The sequence below is a fragment of the Microchirus variegatus genome (genome assembly GCF_963457635.1).
Source record: "Microchirus variegatus genome assembly, chromosome: 5".
In the NCBI taxonomy this organism is placed as follows: Eukaryota; Metazoa; Chordata; class Actinopteri; order Pleuronectiformes; family Soleidae; genus Microchirus; species Microchirus variegatus.
This window is the reverse complement of record NC_139806.1, coordinates 26360025-26386945: the sequence shown is the minus strand read 5'-3', so window position 1 is coordinate 26386945 and position 26921 is coordinate 26360025. Positions and strand designations below refer to the sequence as shown.

General features: G+C 40.5%; 2 protein-coding genes across 4 annotated transcripts; one reads left to right on the top strand and one right to left on the bottom strand.

Annotated features, from left to right (window-relative positions):
- Positions 1-1397: 1397 nt before the first annotated feature.
- htr3b (5-hydroxytryptamine (serotonin) receptor 3B) lies at positions 1398-6700 on the bottom strand (the record flags this gene model as incomplete). Its single annotated transcript, XM_083889375.1, has 9 exons — positions 6591-6700; positions 6012-6175; positions 5883-5927; positions 5564-5673; positions 4685-4854; positions 3778-3935; positions 2563-2773; positions 1791-2000; positions 1398-1663 (listed from the first exon to the last, which is right to left on the bottom strand). The coding sequence occupies exons 1-9, from the start codon at positions 6622-6624 to the stop codon at positions 1398-1400; spliced, it is 1368 nt and encodes a 455-aa protein (XP_083745501.1). The 5' UTR covers positions 6625-6700.
- A 1130-nt stretch (positions 6701-7830) lies between these two features.
- Positions 7831-26837, top strand: usp28 (ubiquitin specific peptidase 28). 3 transcript variants are annotated; one of them, XM_083889373.1, is made up of 26 exons: positions 7831-8008; positions 9936-10010; positions 11216-11336; positions 11938-12025; positions 12116-12278; positions 14174-14260; positions 14359-14496; positions 15100-15170; positions 15260-15336; positions 15411-15559; positions 15642-15769; positions 15843-15938; positions 16019-16195; positions 16279-16487; positions 16993-17063; positions 17337-17565; positions 17949-18326; positions 18662-18807; positions 19624-19917; positions 20238-20333; positions 20734-20912; positions 23375-23453; positions 23568-23647; positions 23752-23875; positions 24291-24489; positions 25245-26837. In XM_083889373.1, exons 1-26 carry the CDS (start codon positions 7964-7966, stop codon positions 25418-25420), a joined length of 3675 nt encoding a protein of 1224 aa, XP_083745499.1. In that variant the 5' UTR covers positions 7831-7963; the 3' UTR covers positions 25421-26837. The 3 variants fall into 3 exon arrangements, with proteins under 3 accessions (XP_083745499.1, XP_083745500.1, XP_083745498.1); XM_083889374.1 differs by having other exon boundaries at positions 9933-10010; positions 17952-18326; XM_083889372.1 differs by having other exon boundaries at positions 9933-10010.
- The last annotated feature ends 84 nt before the right edge of the window (positions 26838-26921 follow it).

Below are 26921 nucleotides of genomic sequence, written 5' to 3'. Positions count from 1 at the left end.
ACGCTGGCACTGTGGGGGGTTTCTCCAGGGAGCTGCCTCATTATAACATAATCTGAGCGTAAATCTGCGCTGTCGGGAAAACAAGATAACAAATCTGATATCATAATGTGGCTGTGAACAGTGATGTTGCAGTGTAACATTGTAAACTGAATATTTTGAGTTTCAGACAGTTTGAACTTTTGCCTATTTTTCTTTTGTCTGCATCACCAAATTAGCATACTATAAAAGGTTATCTCCAAAATCATCAGTCAGGGTCTGGAACAGTGGTTCTCAAACTTTTTATACCAAGTACCACCTGAGAAAAATATGCAACATTACCAACATTAAAATACATTTTAGTCCCAATAAGATAATGTTCTCATCCTCCTCCTCTTCCTCACTGGTATAGTGAAATTAGATGAAGATGGAGCAAGAAATAAGGTGACTCTCATTATTATCATTTAATTATTTGTTTCATCACATACCCTGGTATATACAGTACAACAGTATTTCTGATTTCCCTCCAAGTACCACCGGAGGACGCTTGCGTACCACCGGTGGTACACGTGCCACAGTTTGAGAACCGTGGTCCAACAAAATGACACTGTGTACTCACAACATATACAGGATTCAGCAGTGATTTTAAATTTTTGGCCTTTTTTATTATTTAATTATATATATATATTTAAATATGTCTTCTTTGTCCTAATCTGGTACTGTGTTGCTCAAGTTTTTGCTATGGGATTATTAAAGTTAAAGGTGCCATATGTAAGAATGTGGCCAAAAACAGTTACTGCTTTCAAATTCAAAATACCGAAGTCTTTTAGGTTTCGTTTTCTGACGTAACTGGCAACCCGTGGTTGCTCGGCAGCTGAGACTCTACTGACTGCAATGATTGGTAGACGGCGGTAGATGGCGCCACATGCCAAAACATGATTTCAAAACATAAACGTGATGCGCAGTCTGCAAAATATTTTTATGAACGCAAATATTTTGGCTGTACTGTTGTTGTTGTTGAGTTCAGTTTGTTATATGAACATTATTCCTGAGTCTCTGTGACATATTAGGAGGATTTTTATGGCCAGTTGCTTTAGATTTATTACATAATGCACCTTTAATATCTAGCTAGCTAATAGCTAGATAGCTGGACAATAATGTAAATTCAAATCCAAATTGCCACTGTTAAAAATAATTACTTTAATCAACTGAAAATGTCATTTATCAGTTTAGTGGTTGAAACTGTATCTACATTCATGTCAAAATTAAGATTAAAATATGATTTACTGACAAATACACAAGATGGGCATATGCACATATAAATACATTATATTTATTAATTTTATTCTGCATCCGGGAACATCATCACACAAGACGCTCGTTCTGTACAGTAAAAATCAACGAAGTCTTTGAGCATGAGTTCAGGCAAAGCTCCAGGTGGCCCAGAGCAGCAGCAGAGTCCCAGTGTACACGGCCAGAACCAACAGGTAGAGACGGAACAGCAAGCAGTCGAGCTTTGAGCACAGGGCCAGCCAATCACCCTGAGCTGCAGACTCACTGTCCTCCTCGGATAAAGCCAAGCGAAGAGAAATCAGCTCCTGGAGGAGCCACTCCGGCCCAGAAGGAACATCCTGGATCTCAGTCAGGGACAGCAAATCACCCTCCAATGAGGAGTCCAGCTCATAATCTATGAGAAGAACATCAACACGAGGAAAATGTGTTTTTCTTTAGCAAAACACATGTTGAGACAAACAACAAGAGGGTAACCATGGTAGATGTAAAGATATGCATGGAACACTAGACTTATACCTTACCATCGCTGGCGTTGATGTGTTCAAGGGTTTTGACGGACGTCACAGCGCTGTCGTTGAAGTCGTGACCGCTTGAGCCGTACTTGTCCAGCAGACAGGCGGACACCGACATTTCCCTGACCTCCTTCTCACTGTGGTGGAGCAGCTTCACCACCAGGATGGATTTGGTCAGGCTGAGCATCAGCATGGCCATGCACACCACGAAGAACACACCTGAGCGGAGATTGGAGAACACAACGGCACGAGTGAGGCATTGTTGGTGATGCATGTTGGTCTTAAAGCAGCGGTAGAAAAATAACATTGATTATTGAAGAGTTTCCTACTCAGGTTGTTGAATAATGGTCGTTCTCTCACTTGATTTATATCATCCTGAAAGGTTATTGAAGAATTTCTGTCAAAAATATGGGGTGGAAAAGAATATACTTGTTGCCTACCCCAGCTTTAATCCAGTTTAGCTATTGTCTGATTTGAATATTAGGAAATTCTCTGGCTGTTGTGCCAGATAAGTCAGGGTTTTATTAATGTTTAATTAACTTGCATCTTACAATGGGCCTAAGATATTTTATGTAATATGAGGAAATGACAGACCAAGCGTCCTCCACCACTTATTATCTTTCTGGGAAGTCTGGGTTGCAGAGCTGCTTCGATGATGAATTTTAGAATGTGGTGCTTTTTTATGGTTGCAATAACAACAGGCCGAACAAAGAGGGATTGAATAGCTTGAGTTAATTTTGTCCACCAAAACAAATGTGGCTCGAAAATAAAGCAAACCCACCGATAAGAGGAGTTGTGACCGCAGAGGAGGGCAGTTCGTCCGTCAGGTTCACTCTGAAGACGGTGTAGCCCAACAGTATGCTTATCTTAAAGGCGATGCGGACGCCACTGTCCGGCGGCAGATAGAAGCTGATCACGTCCACCAACATGAGGAAGATACTGGGTATGAGGAGACCCACCACGTACTGCAGGGGGCGCCGGCGGATCAAAACCTGAACACCAAATAAGAACAGAGGAATGATCTTCGTTCTCGTCGTTATAGGGTCGTTTCTGTAACAGTGGAGTTTCGTGTCCTGGACTAACTAAATGTAAATGTTTGCATCGTCTATATGTGTCGTCTAAACTCCCAGTGCAACGTTACCAAGCCGGGTTTGGTCTTTGAGCTGAATAAAGAGCAACCCTCGCTGCTCTCCACCTGCACTCGGCTGTGGGGCCATTTTCCTCAAGACTAACAAGAAGTCCATTGATCAGGCAGCCACTGAGACAGCCTCATTATGGTTGCTCACCCTGCTCTGTCTATCGGCTCTTCCCTCGCTCCCTCCCTCCTTCCCTCTCCGTCTCTTTACTTGCCAGACAGAGCAGCAGCTTCATCATTTGGCATTAGCTCGCAAGTCGGATCCATGAAGGTCATGGCCAGTTAGGGCGGCTGGTGTAACCCACAGAGGGCAACAGTTCGCCGCCAATGAGCAATCATGCCCATCACAGTTTAGTGACTCACTTGCTGGCAATGACTCATTGGAGAGGTGTCACGGCTGAAAATATAATCACTATTTATGATTTTGTAGAGGTAACTTTATGTGCGAATAAGTGATCACTTCTGCCAGTGAGACCTAACTGATAGAGGACCTGCGCCTCCTCCAAGCATTTTTTTTAAGCAAGTTAAAGGCCTGAATAATCAATATGGCTTGGTTTGAATGTGTTTACAGTAAATGTCTTCCCCTCCTTCTGCTTCCTTTGTTCAATTATGACAATGCTGAGATCAAATGAGCAATTTTATGCCATGACAAAGAGCAGAGATGCACGCCGTCCTCATCTATCAGCACACGGGTTGCTGTGATAAAGGAGATTGTGCAGATGTCTGCAAAGCCAAAGCTACTTAGCATTCCCTACTGCATTTTCTGCAGGAAATTAAGATTAACTTGATGTGACTATTTTTAACTCTCTTGGTTCCTTCACCGTTCCCTAAATGCGACCAATGAGGCGATAAGTTCCGTACATTGAACTGGATGTGTGCGTAGCCAGTGTTGTCTTGGTGGATTTGCCAGTAGCGTGAAGGGATGGACAGCAGCTCCCATTCCCCGTCATTCATGAACTCCCTCTTGTCATTAGCGATGGCCTCCGCACTCCTCCACAGAGAGAGGTCTATTTCATTAACTGCAGAGATTAAAGGACAGAAAGAGATGTTCATGTAAGATGTTTCTCTTCTATTCTGATTTTGCTTTGTTTGGAATACATGAGTTGTCCTTATACATATTGTATTATGACTTGAACATGCTTTATTCGGTCTCTTTTAAGTAATATCCCCGTCCACTTAAAGGCCCAGTATGTAAGAATTAGTGACTTCCAATGGTGAAACCGTCGCTTTCCCAAGTGCATCAAGAAACTACGGTGGCCTTCACAAACCAGAAAGGATGTAAATACTCTTGACACAACTCTCGTTCCTCTTCCCTATACTCTCTGTACTCTTCCTCTTCCTCCTTATTGTTTTTTCTTCGTACAATTAGCTGCATGGTTTGGTCGTTTTGTCTGTTCAGGCACAAGATGGCCGCTTCTATAAAGCAAGAGACTTTCCTAAAATATTTATAAAATGCTTATTCTCAGCCTGAAAACCAAAAGAGTGTTATTTTAAAGTTATTTGCATACATACTTATTTTCTATTTCTGTCCATAAATGTTACATGATTGGACCTTTAAATGAAAACTGACCAGATTGAAGCCAAGTTTTGTCTCTTCAGGCACAAGATGGCCTCCTCTGTAAAGCAAGAGCCTTTCCTAAAATACTTATTGTAAGCCTGAAAACCAAAAGAGTGTTATTTTCAAGTTATCTGCATACATACTTATGGGTAGTATGTTCCATTTCTCTCCATAAATGTTACATAATTGGACCTTTAAATGAAAACTGACCTGAGTGCAGCCAGCTGCGGAAGGTGAGGCTGCAGTTCTGCTTGTCAAAGGGAAACGCGTACATCTCAAGGCTGCAGGCCAGCACCACCTGCATGGGCCGATAGTTCCTCACTGAGCCGGAGGAGTTGACGTAAACATACGGGATCGGTGGAGATTTCCCTCCGTCTACACTGTGAACACACACACACATACACTGGGAAGGTAAGGTGAAACTTGGAAAACAGGGCGGGAATTTGAGCCTCTGCCTTCACACTCACCTTTATCTCGTAACATAAGTGTTAAAGCTCAGTTTGTGTAGACTCACACATTTATAATATACAAATAAGTTGTATTTGGAAAGAGCATTTGTGAAATCAGAGTCATGAGGCAAGTTCTTACTTGCTATTCTTTACACATATTTTATTATTTATATATATATATATATATATATATATATATACATATATATATTTTAGTCAACATTCAATTAATTGACACTACTTTTATTTAAGGCTGATTTCTTTTGTTTGTTGTAGTAGTTTTCCTTCAGATTGCCCTTGGTTTCCTATTATTTACTGAAGTATATGTTATTATCAACTAATATAGGAACTTATTTCACAGTTTCACAGAAAATGTGGTCTTGTTTTGGATTTTAAATCTCAGGGCTGCACATTTTATCATTTTGAAAAGTATATTTATTTTCTTATGATTTGTTTTTGCTTTATTTTTGCTTTAATTTGGCTTGTTTTAATCAGTGTTGTATTGTTTTAAAGGTTAACTGGAGTTAAGAACTGATGTCGCTGACTGAAAGAAACAGTAACAAGGTTAAAATGAATGATTTTGATAATAAATGAGACTTTACACCACACTTAACTATGTCCAATTTACTTATAATCTTACAGTTCACTGATGATAACATCCGGAATCCAGATTGCATCTGATGACAGTGAGATTTCTGTGATGCCATCAAACTCCTCTGGATCCCAAACCAGGAACTCATCGGTCCAGATCTGAAAGTCAAATCATAATTTTTGTAAAATAGTACTGAAATGTAAAAAAAAACAAAAAAAAACCACACACTTAAATAAAAGTATACATAAAAAAAAAAATTGTTTTCTCAATTTATCAATTAATAGTTGATTTAATTGATGATTTCTTTGTAATGGATTATTTAAAAAAAAAAAAAAAAAGTAAATTTTTAGATATACAATAATTTTACCTGTCTGTGCCAAATACTCATTGTCATACTCTGTGTTTTTCCATCCTGTGGGAAAAGAAAACATGTTTTAACAGTCAAATATGTGCAGTGCAGCAAATATGATAACATTTTAGATTTTAAATGGCACACCACTCCGAGGACAGACTGCAGTATGAGGTCTATGGAGACTGTGGTAGCACTGGTCCAGTTGTGAACAGGCCGGACACCGCAGTCATAGTTTCTCAGCAGGGTCCTGGTCAGCTGGTTCAGCACTGACCTCTTTGGCTTCTCTGGCACACATTCGGACAAACGGGCTAAAAGACAAACAAAAAGATGAATAAAATAAACATACAGTTATATGTATTGTACTTGAGCAGTGATGGAGGGAAGAAATGCAAGAAATGTGCACTTGCTGATAAAAACATACTGGGTATATGTCACACAGCCAGATATTAAAGATATTATGCATTGGAAATGCAGTATTGTGCATATATTTGGATTTAAATAAGTAGTTTGATTATGTATAACTCTAATAAGAAATATAAAGATACTGGATGACTTATACTGAATAAGACTATTTGACCCACTCTATGACATAAACAGGAAAATGGTTAGTCTAAAAAAATATACCGTCTACTTATAATAATAACAATACACAAATCTTTGGAACAAAAACCCTGCAGGTCATTTCTCCCTCACAAATCACTCGTTCACAAAGTAAAATCTTACCCGAGAACAACAGCATCAGCCAAATGAGAGACATCAAGCTGAAATAAATCAATGCTCCAGATTACAGGTGTTATCCAGGTGTTACATCCAAACGTCTGCCCCGTTTACACACACATATCCTCAGGCTCATTGAGAAGCTTCAGCTGCAGCAGCACCGAGTGAAAAAAAAAACAGCAATGAACAGAGAGGCACAGAGATTTTGGTTCCACTGATATTGATTTTCCACTGCCCGAGTAATGTGATACGTATATTAAGGAAACACTGGAGGAGGAAACTCCCTGGAGGTTTGTTTGGTGCCTGTTTATTGCTTCACAGCCAGAGATTTACATATATCTACATGTTGTGATTAAATTCATTGGTCATTGTTGAACTTCGGTGGCGAGTGTGCAGCTCAGGTCACACGAGCATGTTTGCCCGACAGCTTTAGCATCGGGGCAATTCCTAATGAGGTTTAATGGTTACTTTTGCAATGTACAAATGCAGAAAATACTGTTTGTTGAAGGAAGGTTGTTTACAAACTGTATCAAGAAAATAAACGTAGATAAGCATAATAGTGAAGTGTTTCCTGGACACGTTTAAATATAAGAAAAACACTTCATCACTTTGTTTTAGGTCTAGTTTGAGATTTTTTTAAAAGCAAACATGTCAATATATTGAATTTGTTGTATTGTTGTTGTATTATAGTGTAGTTTTTGTATAATCCCCAAATGTGTCCACTTTTATAATAATAATACCTTTATTTGTATAGCACCTTTAAAAACAACAGTTTACAAAGTGCTTTTACATGACATAAAAATACATACACACACATAAACGTAATTGGTACACATAATCTATAATTAAAATAAATAGTAAACTAATTAATGGTGTATACAAGGAAAAAGAAATGAGATAAGAAATTAAGATAAAAAGATAATAAATTAAAAGATAGTAAAAAGACGACATCACATGAAGGCCAATCTATAAAAATAAGTTTTAAGAAGTGATTTGTGGATGTGTATGTGTATGTATAGATGTATATGCTTGTGTTTATTTTGTCTATTTAACCTTGAATATACTAATAAAATGATTAACGGTGGATTCTTGCACACTCTTTTGAGCTGAAATCGCCTCACACAACAGATTTTTACTGTAAACGTTCATGTACCCTGAATGCAACACCAACTGTCCTGTCACTCACGTTGCGCGCTCACGCGTTCCGGTCCACGCGCGCGTGTCCTGACAGGTGAGCGCGCGCAGCTGGCCCCGGCTGTGTGGGCTCGCGCCTCTTGACAGATGGAGCTCGTGTGACTCGGGACCGGCGCTGACAGCATTTCGGCCGCTGAGAGAAAATAACAAACAAACTCGAAAGGAAATCCGCTTTTCCGTCTGCAATGACGTCCGAACAGAGCGAAAATGGAGAAAACTCGACGAACTCGGTGAGGAACTAACGTTAACACTAACACTAACCCCGACGCTGTTGTGTGGACGGAATCCTAATACACCGAATCTGCCTCAGAAATCTGACATTTTAACGTTAGCTTCATTCTTTTCTCCTTTCGAACGGGGGTTTTCATCAAACATTTCACATTTTCCGACTTTGTACGAAGCACTTTTAAATTCGGCATACATAAACTACATCTATATTGTTTTTGTTTTGTTTCCAAAATTCAAACTTAATCTTCCCCCAACGTGGTTGTTGGCAGTTAATTTTGCTTAACTTGTAATCTACTTGTGTCAAAAATGTGTTTTTAAGGAGATAACTTTGAAAGCAAATGATTGACACACTGTGAATGTCACAGTTGGTGTAATCACATATTTCCATCTCCACACAGCCATTATAATGTCTTTCTTAGAGTCCAGACTACCACTTTAAGTCACATGTTGGATTAAAAACCCATCAGTAATCAGCGTATAAGGTTAAATGTGTTTTTAGCTCAGTGTCCATTCAACAAGGCTGTTGCTTTATCAAAAGGCCTTTCTAATCCCAGCCAACCACATACATGAAGTCATATTTTTATAAATTATGTCATGGGCAAAGGGGGTCAGGGTTCACGGGAGAAATGATGTGTGTCAGAAATAATGCACGCCTGCGTCTGTTTTTCCGTTTGGTATTGACATAGGATGTGTGTCTGTGAGTGTGTGTCAGAGAGACACCCAGTGCCTTTGTCACTCAGGACTGGTGGCATGGTGAGTGGAATGATAAACAGAAGCCTGTGCTATCCATGTCAGTGGCCTAAAATAGAGGCTCACCGAGAGGGTCTCAGATAGACCCCAGGCTCCATATAAGTCTGGTATGATCTGTGAGTGTGTGAGCGAGAGTGACACACACACACACACACACACACACACACACAGAGAGAGAGATGTCCACCTGCTGTTGGGTATAGCAGGCTTTATATAGCACCTCTCACTCAGCAGACTCATGCTATTTCTTTCTTGTGTCTGTGAGGTTGAGACACATGACGACCTGTGAGCGTTTACATTCGGGGACAAGCGATTACCAAGCATTAATGCATGTTTTTGTTGTTGTTTTCTGTCGCAGTAATATGCTAAAATAATTCATTTCATGGCGTCAGGTGCAGAAAGGATGCAAGGAAAGGATGGTTTTTCGGTTCGTAACTTGAACCATGGCTGGTTGCACGCACAGTATATTCATATTTCCGTTTTCCTGTGTCGTCAACGATACGTCATGTAAACAAAACAAGACATATCAACATGTAGAACTGCGCAAACATCAGTCAAATCTTTAAAATGCTGCCTTGAAGGGGCAATCAAACATTATTAATGCTCGTTAATGATTTTAACTACAGTACAGCACAGTGAATACAAAGCTACTGTTGGCTAACTTCGCTTGGCACATGGACTGGAAATGAGACCTTGGCTCGGTCCGAGGGCAACATTATCCAATTACCAGCACCTTTAAAGCTCACCAACGTTTTATGCGATGTGTTTATTTGATCGCTGCGAAAAGGGTCATCGGGGTCAAGCAGTGTGATTATGACGGCTTTCATAGACGTCCCTGGTTGCTTATATTTCCGTCTGACATGAAGCAGGAATTAGTCATCTACTAAATGTATTGCAAGAGTATTAAGTATATAGGCCACTTAATTATTGTGCCCTGTGTTACAAGCTGCATTGTCCTGACACAGCTATGTGAAACTCAGCAGCTTGGCATTTTGGAATTTGTCCTTCAGCTCCATTTATATACTTCCGTGTTGTACCAGTCCTGGGTCTCAGATCAGATCGTTGACATTAAAGGACTACACAGAGAGGCAGTAGATTTGTTAGACTTTGACGTGTTTCAAACTCACGCTTGTTTCCCTCCCCTCCTCCCCCGTCGTGTCCAAACCTTTCTCTCAGCAGAGCGAAATGCTGATCAACCAGCTGAGGGAGATCACTGGTATCCAGGACCCACAGATCCTCTACAGAGCCTTGAACGTAAGACCTGGAAACCCCTTCGGTTTTGTTTTTGATGACTTGCTTTACACTGTCTTTTAAAAGAGACCCATATCTGAAATCTGTATTTATACTGGTTGGGGAGAAAACCCACAGGCTGGGCTTGGCAACTGAACTGGAAACTGTGAAAGCGGCATTATTTTGAACCTGCAAAGGCTTAAAAAGACACAAAACCTTGACACGAGTCCGCTGTTTTGAGCCTTCGTCCTCCATCGCGGCAGTGGAAAGAGAATCATATCATCATAGATAATGTCCACGTATTCAGTTTTGAGCTGGTGCGAGTCACGTTGGCAGGGGAATATCTGATGTGTCCACTTAGATTAGATTTCCATGTACAAGTGAGGGTGGAAACAGATCAGAATTGGGTCACTTAGTGGAGCAAATAGTGTAAATGCAGCCTAGTGAGTCCCTGCTATTGGAAACTCACTGACGTGGTGCCAGCTAATGGTAGTTGGCCCTCTTTAAAAGATCAATAGTGCCTGGTGTCGTTACGCTCCTTTCCTGTGTGTGTTACTGTGTCGGAAAAGACTCTGATGATGCAGATTCCTGTGCGCCATCCCTCCTTCCCTGTTGGTGCTCTTGCTTCCCCTTAATTTTTAGAGCTCTTGGCCAGGGTTCTTCAATCCTGGTCCTGGGCACCCACATGCCCCGCATGTTTGAGAAGTTTCCTAGCTCCAGCACACCTGATTCAAATGTTCAGCTCATCAACAAGCTCTGCAGAAGCCTGATCATTTGAATCAGGTATGTTGGAGAAAGGAAACTTCTAAAACATGCAGGGCAGTAGGTCCCCAGGACCAGGAGTGAAGAACCCTGCTCTAGTTACATGTGCATCAGGGCAAAATCATTGGAGGTGTGGGAACAGATTATGTGAGTTTGGAGCAATAAGCGTTAGCCACTCTATGTCAACTGGAAGGGAATTGGGCTTGTAACCGGAGGGTGTCTGGTTCAAATCCCAGGATAGGTTGGGAAAGGATGAGGAATTGTATCAACGATCAACCTGCATAACTGATGAGAGTTGTACACTGTGAATCTGTCTATGTTGGTGCATCAGTTAAATAAGCATGAAGATACTGCACCATTGAATTAACACCAGGTTTTTTGCTGGTCCGTGGGTTAGGGTTATATCCTGTCATATCTAAAATGTTGTATGGACAGGAATCCTCATGTTCTCGTCTCCTGTCTTTAAGGCCAGTCAGGGCGACGTCGGACATGCAGTTGGACTGCTAACAGCACAGCCTGCAGAGCTTCAGGATCCTGGAGAACCTCCGGAGTCAGAGAACCCTGGAGAGGCCTGGGAAGACCAGAAAGGTACTGGAAGAGTCTGGAACAACACGATTGACGTGATTTACTGTTGAATCATAAACTATAATGTACAATTACACCAGCAACTGGAGATTTCAAGCAGACATTTAGATAAGAAATCATTGTCTATGGCCCATTTAGGGCCAATTTTTTTGATAATACATCAGTTGGTTAGAGTGTTGTCCTGGTAATTAAAAGTGAACGTTTTCTCATTTCTTTACTCCATATAACAAAGAAATCTGATTAATTTTGTTATGTGGACAAAAACATTTGAGGAACTCATTAGAAGATTTGAAAATACCACTTTCTGGGCCAAGCAACTACTCGAGCAAATAACTGACAGATTAATCACTTCTGAAAAGCCCCATTCACAACATAAAGTGCAACATAAATCTGTCTTTAGTGGCTTTAATGTTTAGTTTTTAGTTACTTTCAGTGTTCAAAACTGCAGCATACTTCTTTAAATTGAACAGGATTAACACAGTGATGGAGATTAAACAAAAACTAAAATGTTTCCTTTGCAAATCTGACACAAAATGTTAATTGCAAATGTTTTAAACATTGTAAATACTTTGATTATTTATTGTGTTGTTGCATAATTATTTAGGGATTCGTAAAGATGAGATGCAGACCGCCATCGAACTCAGTCTGCAGGAATCCCATAATGCCCAGGAGGAGGAGAGAGAATTTCACAGGTACAGGAAACAGTGCTTTTTTAAAAACGTTTATCTTTTTTTTTTTATTTAGGCTGCTGCTGACTGATGATTATGTTGATTTTTCTGCAGGGCTCTGGAGGCCAGTGCCGAGGAGAACGCAGCGAGAATGAAGAGGAAACGCTGCGAAGCCCAGAGCGACATGTGCAGCCCCTCAGACTGGATCCGTCAGGGCGAGTGGCCTGTGGGTATTCGCAATGTAGGGAACACCTGCTGGTTCAGCGCCGTCATACAGGTGAGAACATGCAGGCTCTGCTGAGCTCTGAATAAAATGGGGAGGATTTTGGATAGAGATCTTAACTCAGAGAATTCTCCGAGTTAATTCTAAGTCAGAATGCTGTGAATTTTCTTCCTTAGATAAAACATACATTTGCATTATAAATATACATTATTTTGATTAAAAGTGATGCATTTAATAAATATTATATACATGAAACGGGTAACAGATTTGAAAATTGCGATAATAAAGATATTTAAATTAAACTTTGTCAAATGAACTTGAAATCTTGTCAGGTAATAATATTTTAGAGGCAGATAACAGCATGTCACAATGCAACCAAGCATACAGAATCAACAACTTTAAAATGTTTAATTACTTGAATCATGTAAATGCAAAATAAGATAATGAATAAAGAAAATAAACCTTTTTTTTTACCCGGGTAGCAACAGTCGCTCTTCATGTTTCACTAATTGCTATGTCCTAGTTGTTTTTCCTTCACTGTAAAATTAGGTTTATATATTTAGTGCTCTATTTTCTTTCACAGGCATTGGTCCAATCAATGATATCCCTGTGGTTTTAAAGTGACGCCACAAACGCTGCGGTTATGAAGAGATCTCGTCTAAAATCTAAGCCTTTCTCATCATCCCTAATAAAATTAATCATAAGTAGATAAAAACAAATATGTGAGGGCATCTTCCTGTTGTAGATAGTTTTTTTCTTTCTTTCCGGAGCTGCTAACTCTATTAAAAGTCCATTCCAGACTGAATTTAGTGAGGCCTATCAGGTGGCTCGGCAGAAACCGGAGCTCCATCGAGCACCGAGCAGAGTGTGTGGTGATGTGATGTGATGATGGAGCGAGTGGTCACTTCCCTGGTGTGAGCCCCAAAACACACTCCCAACAAAGACAATGGTTATTTGTCTCTGTTCAATGTGCTTCTGCTTCGATTTAATCCCCAAGGATGGGAGGGGGGGGGGGGTTATTTTCTGGAAACACAAATGAGAGAATGAAGAGTTGTTGTTTGAATACAAATGTTGTTCGTATCATAGCCTCCTTGTGTTCTTTTGTTTATTTACAACTCAAATTACTGATTCCATAGCGAGCCCCGGCTCTTGATAACATAGACTTCCCTTAAAAAAAAAAAAGTAATTATGCTATCAGATTTAGACTCAGTGACCACATGATTGGATTGTCAGTTCATTATCCCTCGACTGTCCTTTGTGGTATAAATTACAGTAAAGCTGAGATAAGCCGTAATTGAATTTCCCACTCAAAGGAAAAATAAATCATTGTATTCATATAAAGTGCTCAGAAGTGCCAGTCACCAGTAAACATGACACATAAAACTTGCACCGACAGGTGTTAATGGATTCAGTTTATCATGAAAAACATGACAGAATGGCTTCGTATTATAATAATAATAATAATAATAATATAATAATATAAAGACAAAACAAAATGTGTCTTAATTTAAAGCCTACTACTGCCGGAAAATTCACGAAGGCAAGAGAAACTGAACTGAAATATAATTGAATGTTCTATGCATTTATTGCTCTTTTTTTCCTTTTTTTTTCTTATCCCAGTCAGATAATCTTGTAATTTACAAAGTGAAATATTAAATAAAAACTTTTTTTTTTATTAAAAAAGTTATATTTATATATTTACTGAATTTTTACATCCATTTTATCAAATATTCTAACATTCTTTTATCCTCTATTAATCGAGTACTTGTTTTGGTTTTGTCCACCTACCAAAATTAGTCAGTATTATTAGTTAATTGTTAAATGGAGCAAAGAAATTGGAAAATATTCACATTGAAAAATCTGAAAAAACTGAAAGTATGTTTTTATTATTGAAAAAACCTTGCAAACCGATAAACTTGAATAATCGTTGTTTTGTCGTCTTGTTGCAGTCGTTGTTCCACCTGCCTGTGTTCAGGAGGCTGGTGCTCAACTACCACCTGACTGAGCGACTGCTGGAGAAGTGTAAGAGCCACTCGGTGAGGAAACTGCTGTCAATATTCCTCATTTCTGGTTATGTTTGTCCCAAATATTCACGTAAATCGGGTGGAGTTTGACTCTGAGTCTCTGTTAACAGGACAAAAGGAACATTGCTTTCATGCAGGAGCTGCGCTGCCTCTTTGCCCTCATGGTGGGCTCCACCCGCAGGTTTGTGGATCCTTCTGCTGCCGTGGAGTTACTGAGAGAAGCCTTCAGGACCAATGAGGCCCAACAGGTACACAACACACAGGCACTTTGTTACCTTTTTACTCTCACATAATCTCCCAGTCACCCATTCGTCAGTGGCTGGCACTCGTAATCACCAAATTTCAAGAATGGCCGAGGGTGAGCTCTTCAGATATGATGCAAACATGAATTGGACACACGTTTCAAATGAGCCAATATCGATAATGATCATGTCCGCTGATTAAAGAGTGTCTTTTTCTGTCAATAGAGAAGTTTAAAACCACAATGAACTTATACAAGTGCATTGTTGTTACTATAATATGTAATATTGCCCATAGTTCATGATTTTGGTGTATATGTATGTATATATATATATATATATATATATATATATATATATATATGTATATATGTATGTATGTATATATATATATAAATATATATAAACATATATATACACATATATATTTGTATATATGTGTGTATATATGTATGTAATATGTGTTTATATGTGTATGTACATATATATACATATACATATATACATTTATATGTATATGTATATAGGTGTATATATTTGTATATATATACACATAAATATGTGTATATATACTTATAAACATATAGACAAAGTTTTTTGTCTTAATTTCAGGATGTCAGTGAGTTTTCCCACAAACTGCTCGACTGGCTAGAAGATGCATTTCAGTTGGCTGCCAGTGGAAAGTACGTCACATGTCATTCATGGATAATTCCTCCTTTTCTTCTTCATTGGACGGTCTGTTTGCTAAATGGCGTCATGTTTCCCTTTTTAGTAACGCAGAAGACAAACTGAAAAACCCCATGGTGCAGCTTTTCTATGGCACTTTTGTGACAGAGAGAAGACACGAAGGTACAGTGGTCACGTCATTACTTTTACGAATTCTGCTCGCAGTTGCTCACGTGCACGTACACGTTTCTGTTCAGGTAACACGTTTTGCAACACTGAGCAGTTTGGCCAGTATCCGCTTCAAGTCAACGGCTTCAACAACCTGGATGAATGTCTTGAAGGAGCAATGGTCGAGAAGGAGATCGAGGCTGTCCATTCAGATCACGGAGTCACAGCTGGTCGTGAGGTGAACAGATTTGTCCACCCGTTAGCTGCTGAGTGTTTGACGATGTGCTGAGTTGGTTTGTTTTCTTCCCTCTCGGTCGCAGAGATGGTTCAAAAAGTTACCGCCAGTCCTGACATTTGAGCTGTCGAGATTTGAGTTCAACACCCAGCTCGGTCGTCCTGAGAAGATCCACAAGAAACTAGAGTTCCCACAAATCATTTACATGGACAGGTCAGCTTTGTACAAATAACACAATTGTCCAAGTTTGAGGATTGTGTCAAACCCTTCAGTTTTTCTTGCACAGATATCTTCATAAAAACATAAAGCAGACTAATGAGAGAAGAAGTGAAGTGAAAAGACTTAAGGAGCAACTTGCAGTCCTTCAGCAGAAGTTTGAGTGGTAGGTCACCCATTCAATCATGACGGTTTTGAAGTCATGGAGTTTTTTTTGGTCTAATTATTTCACGTTTTTATTTACAGCTACAAAAACTACGGCTCAGGACCGACCAAGTATCCTCTGGCGGACATGTTGCAGTTTGTGTTGGAGTTTGCCACCACCAAGCCCACAAATCTTTCCCCGGCTGAAGATCTGAGACTAACGGCATCTTCACCGACTCCTGCAAACCACTCACTCAGTGAACCCGTCTCCAAAGACAGGTGGAGTAAAAAGTCTCTTATTGTGAATGTGGTGGAAACATTTACATAAACACTCCTTAGATGCTTGTCCTTTTCTCCCTCAGTGAACCTCTGGACACAGACTCCCCTGACGGCCTGCTTTCAGGTGTTTCCAGTTGCCAGCGGACGCCGATATACAAGCCCTTCACGCAGTGCAGACACCCGGTGGACTGCTCACCTCACCCGGCCCCGCACAGCATCACCGAAGAGGAGCTGCACTTTGTGAAGACCTGCCTGCAGCGCTGGAGGACAGAAGTAGAGAACGATATAAACGGTATGCTAATGACGGGAGTCGCGTGACCACAAATGGCACGTTTCACATTGCGCGTTGTTTGATCTATCGATATCGGTGTTCGTATGCAACAACAAACCAATTACAAGCAGATAACAGCAGATGGAGCGTCACAACATATTTATCATGACGATGAAATAACGGTAAACCCCAGGTTTGCCCAAGGCACTTCCTTTTACTGCACTTTGTTTCACCAAACAACCTGGAATAAAAATACCTGCTATGTAAATATAAATAAGTGTTCCAGGGAAGAGCCTTAGGAAAATGCACCTTCACTAAAATACAGCTTAATGTCTCTCTTTATATCTGTCAGCTGATGTGACCCAGGTTTGTCCCAGGGAACAGATAACCATAAATGTGAAATGTCAGCTCCTGTGTTCCTGTGACTTGAATACCAACTGGAGAAAAACTTTTCCTTAATGGGGGGAAAACACGAGTGTATAAATGTTCTCCTATTGAAATGTAGCTGTACTTTATTCACTCTCAGAGCTAAAGGCCAACATCGACAGACTCTCACAGAAACTGGAGGGCATCTACGCGGACAACAGTCTCTGCCAGGTAAGACTTACAAATTCAGCAATTCAATCACAGTCTTTACTGCACAGAACTCGAACTCGGGACCTTTCTACATTCTAATTCTAATTCTAAGATTAAAATGTTCCTTTTTATTTTGTGTACAATCAATGCTTTTGATGTCTGTTGATTTCTATCAGATGCATGTTACACTGGAGCTGTAAATCCACATCTTCAGTATTTTGGGTGTCTTTATATTAATATTTTGCAAGAAATGGCATGCAGTTGCTGATATGCCACTGTGCGTATCCCGTACAGGTTCCCTACAGACTCCACGCCGTGCTCGTCCATGAAGGCCAGGCGTCGGCGGGTCACTACTGGGCCTACATCTACGACCACGGCAACCAGCGATGGATGAAGTACAACGACATCTGCATCACCGAGTCGTCGTGGGAGGAGCTGGAGCGCGACTCGTTCGGCGGCATGACCAACGCCAGCGCCTACTGCCTGATGTACATCGATGACCGGCTGCCCTACCTCATCACAGGTACTGTACTGTATGTACATGTGAAGGTATCCACCATTTTCATAAAGGGTGTAAAATGACTATATCGGACTGACGGTGGTAGCGTCTTTTACGCAAGGTTATGATTTTGGTATCAGACATGAAAAAGTGATATTGAGCCATCCCTTATATATATTTTTGTGAGCAAGGGCCATTAAATAAGTCCTATTTTGACTCTAGGTGGAGACTAATCACTGCACACACATTTTTGCATTATTGTGTACTTTAAACGACTGTAAATGCTCTTCTATAGTAGAAGCAAAAACAGTGTATTTTAAATGAGTAAATGGTTTATTCTAATAGAACCGGACAATAAAAACATGTGGGAAGTGGAAATCAGAGAGCTCTTTTTCCTTTTTCCCCAGAAGACACCGATGACGAGACAGGCCAGGTGCTGCATGGCATGGACTCCCTGCCGCCCGTCCTCAAACGCTTCGTCCACGAAGATAACCGCTGGTTCCAGCAGGAGCTCAGCGAATGGGAAGAGCAATTCTGTCAGACGGCGACACCGCAGGAAGAGTCTGCTGCTGCTGCTGCTGCTGCTGCTGCTGCTGCTGCTGCTACTGCTTCTGCGGAGTCGCCTCATCCTGGTCCTGACAGCATAGAGCAACAACCTGTGGAGCCGGCACCTCAGTCAGCACTCAGCAGTGAAGAGCTGGACCAGGGAGCTGCTTCAGAACCACAGCCAGATCCAGACGCAGAGAAGGACTCGGAGCCAGATGTGGAAGAGAAGCCTGAAGAAGGTCTGTAGAGGTGAAGGAAGGAGAATCAGGAGAGGGGTTTTGTGTGTTATTTTTCAAATAATTTATCGGTATTTAATCCTTTCTAATAATGAATCTGAGCATAAAAACATGCAGAAATGATGGTAAATATCCACCATGAATTAAATCTAAAATCTGTGTTATATTGTACATTCATAGAGTTAAAATACATGTTTTATCACCTTCACCTTGACCGTCTTTGCTGCCAAGACCGTAAATGTCCTCATTGTTGGACTCATAAAGGACTTATCTTATCTTCAAAGGCATCTTCCACTTTAAGCCGCCTGCATTTATTTACTCACTGTTTTTGACCCCAGAGGAATCAGAGTTAACACCACAACCGCCGATGCCGCCGCCGCCATCTCAGAGCGATGGCTGCCAGCCAGACAACAGCGAAGCAGTCACCGACACCTCGGGGACGAATCAGAGCTCCACTTCAGCTGAGAAGAAGACGCAGAGTCAGGTGGGCACGTCCGTGGGAACCCTCCCCATCTGTTCCACCCCCCCCCCCCCCTGCTGAATATGGGTCAGAAATTCTTGGCATGTGGGTCAAGAGTCCCATTTCACCACTTAGCATAGTGATGGAAATGTCAGGACAAGTGAAGAGCAAATGTACAGAAACAGTAGAGGTCAGGAGTAATTACTGCCTTCTGCTAATTTGTTTTGTCCTCTGTGGTTTGTTCAGAGACATATCAAGTATTGTTTTGACTTATCCTCTTTTTAGCCTGACTGTGGTCCAATACAATAACACCACAAATAACACACCGTGGAGCAGCAATAGTGCCATTAAAATGTTTCCCTGTAGCAACAGGTGATAATCCATTCACAATTATCTCTTTATACTTGTGCAAAGTTGATCATATAAGCGTTTTTGAGATAAACTCTTAATTACCTTGAATGTTCTTTACCACAAACCAAAAGTTTGTAGTTTTCTCTCCACAAATAAGTTTAAGTTATTTCCTCAACTTTCACTCAGGAGCAAAAAAATCAATATTTAATCATCTGACATTACGAGTCAATATTGACCAATTACTTTTACATTATATCACTTGGTAACAAAGTCAAGCTTGTGACGAGAAACCGCTTCATTAAAATGTATGGATTTATTTATTTTGACGTGATATTGAGTGTTTCTTTGCTACTTCTGTGCTCCATAATATTGAGATTGTGCTGTAATTAACATTTTAAGTGTGCTCGTGGTCATAAATGTCCTGTAAATACAGGTACTGGGTGAAGTTAAAGTGTAATATTTCGTTTTCTTGACTCTTTCCTCTGACAGACGCCTGATCCTGAAGCAGAGCTGAGCAGCCAGGAGTCACCTGACCTCCACGAGGATAAAGGAGACGCAGAGGCGACGGGCTGCAGCTCGGAGAAAACAGAAGGAGAGCCGGAGGGTCAGAGAGAAAATCCTAAGCGTGAGGATGAGCAGGAGGGTGAGGAGGAGCAGCAGCAGCAGGAGGAGGAAGAAGTCCCAGCGAGACCGCGACGGACCGAGAACGAGGTCTCGGAAGTGGAGATCCCCAACGTGGGCAGGATCATGGTGAGAGCTGATGCTGATGGATACAACGAAGAGGTGAGTGCATTTCACAGTAACTGAGAAACTGAAGTGAAAAAACAGTTAATACACATTAATACTGATTTAATGCTCATTCTCTGCTTTTTTCACATTTATAACCCTGCTATGAATACCACAACATTCTCTTTTTATTAATTGATGTACTGGTTTCTTAGACACGAACAGTGCATATTAATAAAGTTTTAATCCATTGTCCATGGTGTGATGTTACAATAGGCTGCATTCAAACAGAATTCCTGAGCTGATTATAAATTATCTATTTGACATTTTAATCACTCCTCTTCCTCTCTCCTTTTGATGCTCATCTTTTCCCCCAGATGATGCTGACTCCAGCCATGCAGGGTGTGATTCTGGCCATAGCCAAGGCCCGACAGATTTTTGACAGCGAAGGCCCCGAGGCTGGCCTCATCAAGGTGTGACCTTTGACACCGACACCACTACCACAAAATGTTCTACTGCATCAGCAAACACTGAATTATCTGCTAAATTTTATCAGTGTTGAAAAAATGTGTTTTGATAAATGACAGACATTTTATAATGTTCTGAGGGGTAAGGAGCTCAATGTCAATAACCAGACAAATGTTTTGACTCTTGAATCACGAAATGGAATGATCTTCACATTTTAATGATGACACTCAGACACAGAGTAGTTCCAAATTGGCCTCTGGTGCTTAAGAGAAAAATAAGTTTGTTCTCCTCACATGAAGAGACACTCGTTTGAAATTTGAGAGACACTTAAAGTTCAAATTTAAAATCGTCTTTGAGCATTTAGTAAAAATTAAATACTAAAATCACCCCCTCTGTTTCTTCCAGGCTTTCCACGAGGAGTATTGTCGCTTGCATGAACTCTCCGAGGAAGAGGCGACGCCTCAGGAGGACGCTCGCCTGCAGCACTCGCTCGTCTACTTCTTCCAGAACCAGGCGCCCAAACGGGTCATCGAGAGGACGCTGCTGGAGCAGTTCACTGACCGCAACCTGAGCTTCGACGAGAGGTGCGGCCACATTCAAAACATCCTGCAGTTAGCTAGCGCTGCACACAATAAGCAACGTCCACTTGGTAAATATGGAATTAGATTTGTGTCAATATTTTCACAACACAACACTTTTCAGGAAGCAAAAAAAAAAAAATATATTGTATATTATATTCAAAAATGTATTATTTTATTGTTTGAAAATACATTTGTTCTTTGCGCTCCCTGATTTGTTCTTTGTTTTGGAGTGACAGCTCAATAGACCGGAAGTTGTCACAGGCTAAGAGTCGCAGATTTACGAGAAGATTAAAAGTGTCTAATTTATGAGAAAATAAAGTTGCAGATTTACTATATTAAAAGTGGCTAATATGCGAGAAGATAAAGTTGCAGATTTATGAGAATAAAAGTGGCTAATATGCGAGAAGATAAAGTTGCAGATTTATGAGAATAAAAGTGGCTAATATGCGAGAAGATAAAGTTGCAGATTTATGAGAATAAAAGTGGCTAATATACCAGAAAATAAAGTTGCAGATTTATGAGATTAAAAATGGCTAATATACCAGAAAATAAAGTTACAGATTTATGAGATTAAAAGTACATTTCCATTTTATTTTATTTTTCTCAAAGATACTGTGTACAATCGACCCATAGGGCAAGAGAAATGATCATAAACATCCATAAAAGCGAGAGAAAATAACAGTACATGACAAAAGCACACAGTGAGAGAACTTATCTAGCCCTAACCCCACCCCCAAACACCTAACCTAGCCAGACACATTCACAAACAAATAAACAAATTGTGCTTAATTCCTGGAGTAATACAGCTAGCAGCTGGAAGTCGGGTTCTAGTCTGATAAAGTGTAATAAAGTAAAACAAGATGGAGAAGTAAATATACACAAATCATGAACCCACAGATGGGCCAAAAGCAAGCATCGGGCACATTTTTACACTTGGTATTGTTGATAAAATAAATAGATTTAAAAAAAAAACAGAAAAGCAAAATGTGAGGTATCCAACCCCTAGCAAGTTTTAAAATTCTGAAAGTATTCCAGAAAAGGTCCCCACACTTTTTGAAACTTTTCTTTGGAGTTACGGATTGAAAAATTTATTTTTTTAAACACGACATAACATCGCTCAGCCACTGAGCGTGGGTGGGCAGGACTGCATATTTCCACCTCAACAATATTGCACGCCTAGCCAGGAGAGAGGCAAAACTGTCTCGCCTTTTAGCTGGGGTCAGGCGCACATCCACCTCCCTTTTCCATTTTATTAAATATATCGACTCACACCCGCAATTTAAATGTAATTCGTTTTTCCTTCTGAAAAAGTGTTGCTAGCATCATGAAAAGTGTTGTTCGAAAATATTGACACAAATTTAATTCCATATGTCAACTGATGTGACTGCAAACATGAAAGCACAAAAGATCCACGGAAAAGTTTGGATTTCTGCTGCTCAAAAAACCTGGTGGTTCAGCATTCTGAGGGGAAACATACCTCTTGTCTCTTCCCTGTGCTGCTGCCGTACGACACAAATTCTCCCTCAACCAAGTATTGCACGTCAAAAAGCCTGTTTTCAGATGAAGACCACAGCATACAAATAATGCTGTTTCACTTCTGTTCATGAAGACCAAACACAGGCAGAATAATATAGTTTGGGGATCCAGAAAATAAAAACCTGAGGCACTTGAGCAAAAAGCCTTTAATATTTAATGGCTGTTGAATCATATCAACGGTAGAAACATGTCAATGCTTAATCTGGATTTTAGTGCGTCCCATTTCATTTTGAGCAGAAACAGACATTATGAAAGAAAATTGGTCACAAATGCTAAAGGTCGAGGGGAAAATGTCTGATTGTTGAAGTTGAGAATAGAATACGTGGGTTGCCATTCCAAAGATCGGCAATTCCAATACTTTAGAATGTTTTTCTAACAATATTCAACGCCCTCAGATCAACATTTACATTATCCTTTTGTCCACCTGAAGGCCACCGCTCGATCTCCATCAACTATGATCCTCCAGCAGTTCCACTGTGAATGTGAGGGGTCAACACATTCGAACAAATTCAAGGACACCTATGGAAATGCAAAAAAGCCTTCCTTATCACTTCAGTACCCTTATTACCCATTAGATGGCATTAGATGATCATACTGGTGCAGACCATTCTCTTATTTGGATCCCCCACCTTTTTAAGACGACAGATTGCAACCTTACATGAATCATAAGAGCAAATAGTGTGCTTTATATAATGTTTCTGACCCTTTCACTGCCATTTCTGTAACATCTAATGTTTCTAATACAACCAGCCATTTCCAAGACATATGTCTGACAAATGAACTTCATTTTATGCTCAAGCTCACAAAAATAATCTCAGCGTACAGTGTGCTTAGTGTGCCATCTAGTGTAGAGAGCAGAGATGTGCAGTCAACTCAGTTGTATATTTTTAAATATCTGGCCTCTTTATATGTCTGTTATGTAAATGCAGGGGCATCAGTATCATGAGGGAAGCCCGTTCCAAGCTGCGCCTCATCAAGCCAGAAGACATGGACATGGATGAGTATCTGGTAAACCCTCAATCGATAAACTCCGTATTCTCAATGACACTGAAAAATAACTGTTAATCCCTGCTTTATTCTTTGAGATCTTCAAATTCAAAGGAGTTGTTTTCCCTCACACAGCAGTGGCACGATGAATACAGGCTGTTCAGGACGGTGTTCGTCTACCTGCTCACGGGGCTGGAGCACTACCAACACGGGAAGTAGGTGTCCAATAATTCACCAATGTGCTTTTCTGTCATTGTTACTGAAAATACACATTTGTTCACGTCTCAATGTGTGAATGCCGCTCTGTTTTCTTTTGCAGAATGAAGGAGGCGCTGACGTATCTGGCACACGCGTACGAGACCAACGCCGGCCTGCTGAAGAACGGCCAGAAGCGTGGCATGGACAAGTCTCTCATTGCAGTTTACAGGAGGAAATGTCTCACTGTGAGTAAGACGATAAATGGACGACATTATCTTACATTTAAGGGATAGTTTGGTTTTTTTTGTCACCTTACATTCAGTACAGCTGACAGCTGAAGAGAGAGGCAAGAACATCAACAACAAGGTTATCAAACATCAGGTGTCGAATACAAAGACGATAAGAACTTTATTGTAATGACATGAATGAGTATACAACAAAACTGCAGTCTCCCCTTCGTGCTAAGATGAATAAATGTAAGTTAAAAACACATTAATTAAAGCAAAGACATGGGGATACAACTGATATATGTGAAGCATTAAAATGCAACATAAATCCTATAACTGAAAACCAAGTCAGTACAAGGCAGCTGCTTTTAAATCGGTCTGTTTATTCTGTTCAAACTTCTGACAATCACTACCTTCTCCGTCCCCCACTCAGACGTTGAATGAAAGCGCGTCGCGGCTGTTCGGCAGCGGCGAGGAGAGCAAAGTGGAGGAGGGCATCACCATCATGGACGAGGCCGTCATCCCCTGCCTCCACCTGATGAGCCGCGACTCGGCTTTGTCCCAGGACGACCGGGACGCCATGGAGAGCATCCGCAGCCACTGGTGCTGCTGCCTGGGCCAGGACATGGAGGGTATGATGAGTCAAATGATAAATAATAATGTTTGCGGCTCCTTTTATCATTGATAAACTGATTTACTTTCAGTGGGCCTAGATCTCGGTTCAAATACAAAATTTCCCTTTATAGCATCTAAAATAGGGGCTGTTTCGGTCATTTCAAAAGGAATAATTCAGGTTTTCAAGTGTGGTTGTATGAGATACTAACACATCCTATATAGTCGGTGCATAACATGCAGCTGACTGTGTCCTGCATGTTCTTTTTGTGTTTTATCTCACTGTTGGTCAGCCTGGACAGGAAACTGAAGTTTTTTTTTTTTAAGTTGCAGGGAAAAGGGAGTTGCTAGTCCACTGTTGCCTTGTTGGCAAATATTGAGTAACTTAAAGGGACACTGTGTAGTATTTGTGGGTTTATATGACCCAAAATCCACTTTTTTATACATATTATGTGCTCCTGCATTGTCTAGTCGCTGTATAATAGTTTTTGTTTCATTTTCGTAGTGTTTCAAAAAGTCATGTAAAATAACATGGTCACGGGCCGCTGTTGCATTGCCACTGTTAGCAGCGAGACGCCATGTTTCTACTGGAGCCTGTATAGACAAACCCGAGAGAACAAATCTAGCGTCGCTTTACTTGTAGCAGAAGTCCTCAATTTCAAAAAGTGTCTTTTGGGAATAGAAAGCAGGGAACACGTTATTAATATTGCATACAATAGATTGAGTACCTCATACAACCACATTTATGACTAAAACTACACTTCTTTGTGTCTAGACTCACTGCAGGTAAAGCTGGGTGAGTTGCTTCCCAGGGTCCTGGACGGCGCATCAGAGACCGTGGTGCTCAAAGACCCCCCGAAAGTCCACGTCAACCAGGCCCACGACCTGTGCAGTCGCCTGGCAGCCGTCATGGAGTCCCTTCACAACGCCACCATAGTCATCGTCAAGTAAACCTCCTTCAACCGTGTGACGCGGACGATAGACTCTTTCAGACTGTGAGGATGAGACATTGGTTTAGTTTTAACTCGGCTCATTTTTTATCAGCTGGTTTTGGTTTTGCACACAAACGTGATTTTTGACATGTGAAGAAAGCACTCTTTAGGGATTAATAGAGGATCGATTATGGCTGTTACACGATGAATTCATTGCCATATTGCTTCAATAGTTCATTTTCTAATCATGCTTATAACAACAAGAAACTCCCTTTTTCAAAAAAACGAATATTAGCAGTATCTTCTATGACCTACAGAAGTGGCAGCCTGTGACGTCACTAAATTTACCCGTTAAAGGTTGTTTTTTAACATCGCTTTCTCTACAAGCACATGACTTCTACACATAAATACAGCACATGTACATATGTAACGATTTACTGTCTGTCGCTATAACCAGCTTCTTTTCTGTTCACTCTGACCTGAGTCAGACTCGCGTTGGCCCAGGGAATCTGCGTATGTGCCACTGTCAGCAGAAATAATTGTGTTTTTAAAATGTATTTTAGTTTACAGATGGCAGGAAGACTCGCACAAGAAATGCTTACAACAGAAGTCAACACTGATTCATTGAAATACACCATACTCCTCTTTAGAAATGAGATTAACGCGTGTTTTTCTGGATTTTTAAGTCCTTTCACCTGATCTACAGATTTCTCTCACACCTAGATGCCACTAAATCCTACACACCAGTCCTTTAAATCTGACTGGCATTCTGGAATAAAGAAGAGGTTCATATAGGGATATGTTAAACTGGAAGAGTTGCAGCCTGTTGCTCAACTCTGCAGGGAGTGATGAGACTGCTGATGAGCTGAATGTGTTGCTGGGCAGTGAACGCAGCACTGAGCCTTTATTCAAGGCTTTTTTTTTCTTTTTTCTTTTTTTTAAAGAGAAAACACTAGGTTTGTACTGCACAGTAAACAAATACTACGTTAGCTTTTTTTAAATATATATTTTGTATTACTTTGTATGTTTTCCGAAACAGATTCTCAAAAACAAAAACATCCACTCTTCGATACACGTGAATGCTGTTCTGCGAAAGTAATGAAAGGCAGAATGAGGTCATCTGTGAACCGGGTATAATGGTACGTGGCGACTCTTCTTTGTGAATCCTGTTGAACAGATGCACCTTATCTGCCTTTTTTAAAGAAATAAAAACATGTCAATCCTTTGAAAGGAAAGACATGGCATAAAGGGAGGAGAAAGTGTGTGTTGTGTCTGGTTTTGAAAGATGAAAAGCAGTAAATCATCCAAATAATTCAGGATTTTTAAAACATGGAGCTCCTGTAGCAGCCTCCCTGCAGGGCCGCTGACCCCACCATGCCTTTTTCACTAGTAGTCTGTGATGATATTAATAAATATTTTAAATATGAGCCTTTGTCTCCATCGTGGCACAATTCTGTTTTTGTCCATTTTATTTTGAAAGTCTTCACGTGTTTGGTCAGCAGAGGCGTTGAGCTGCAAGG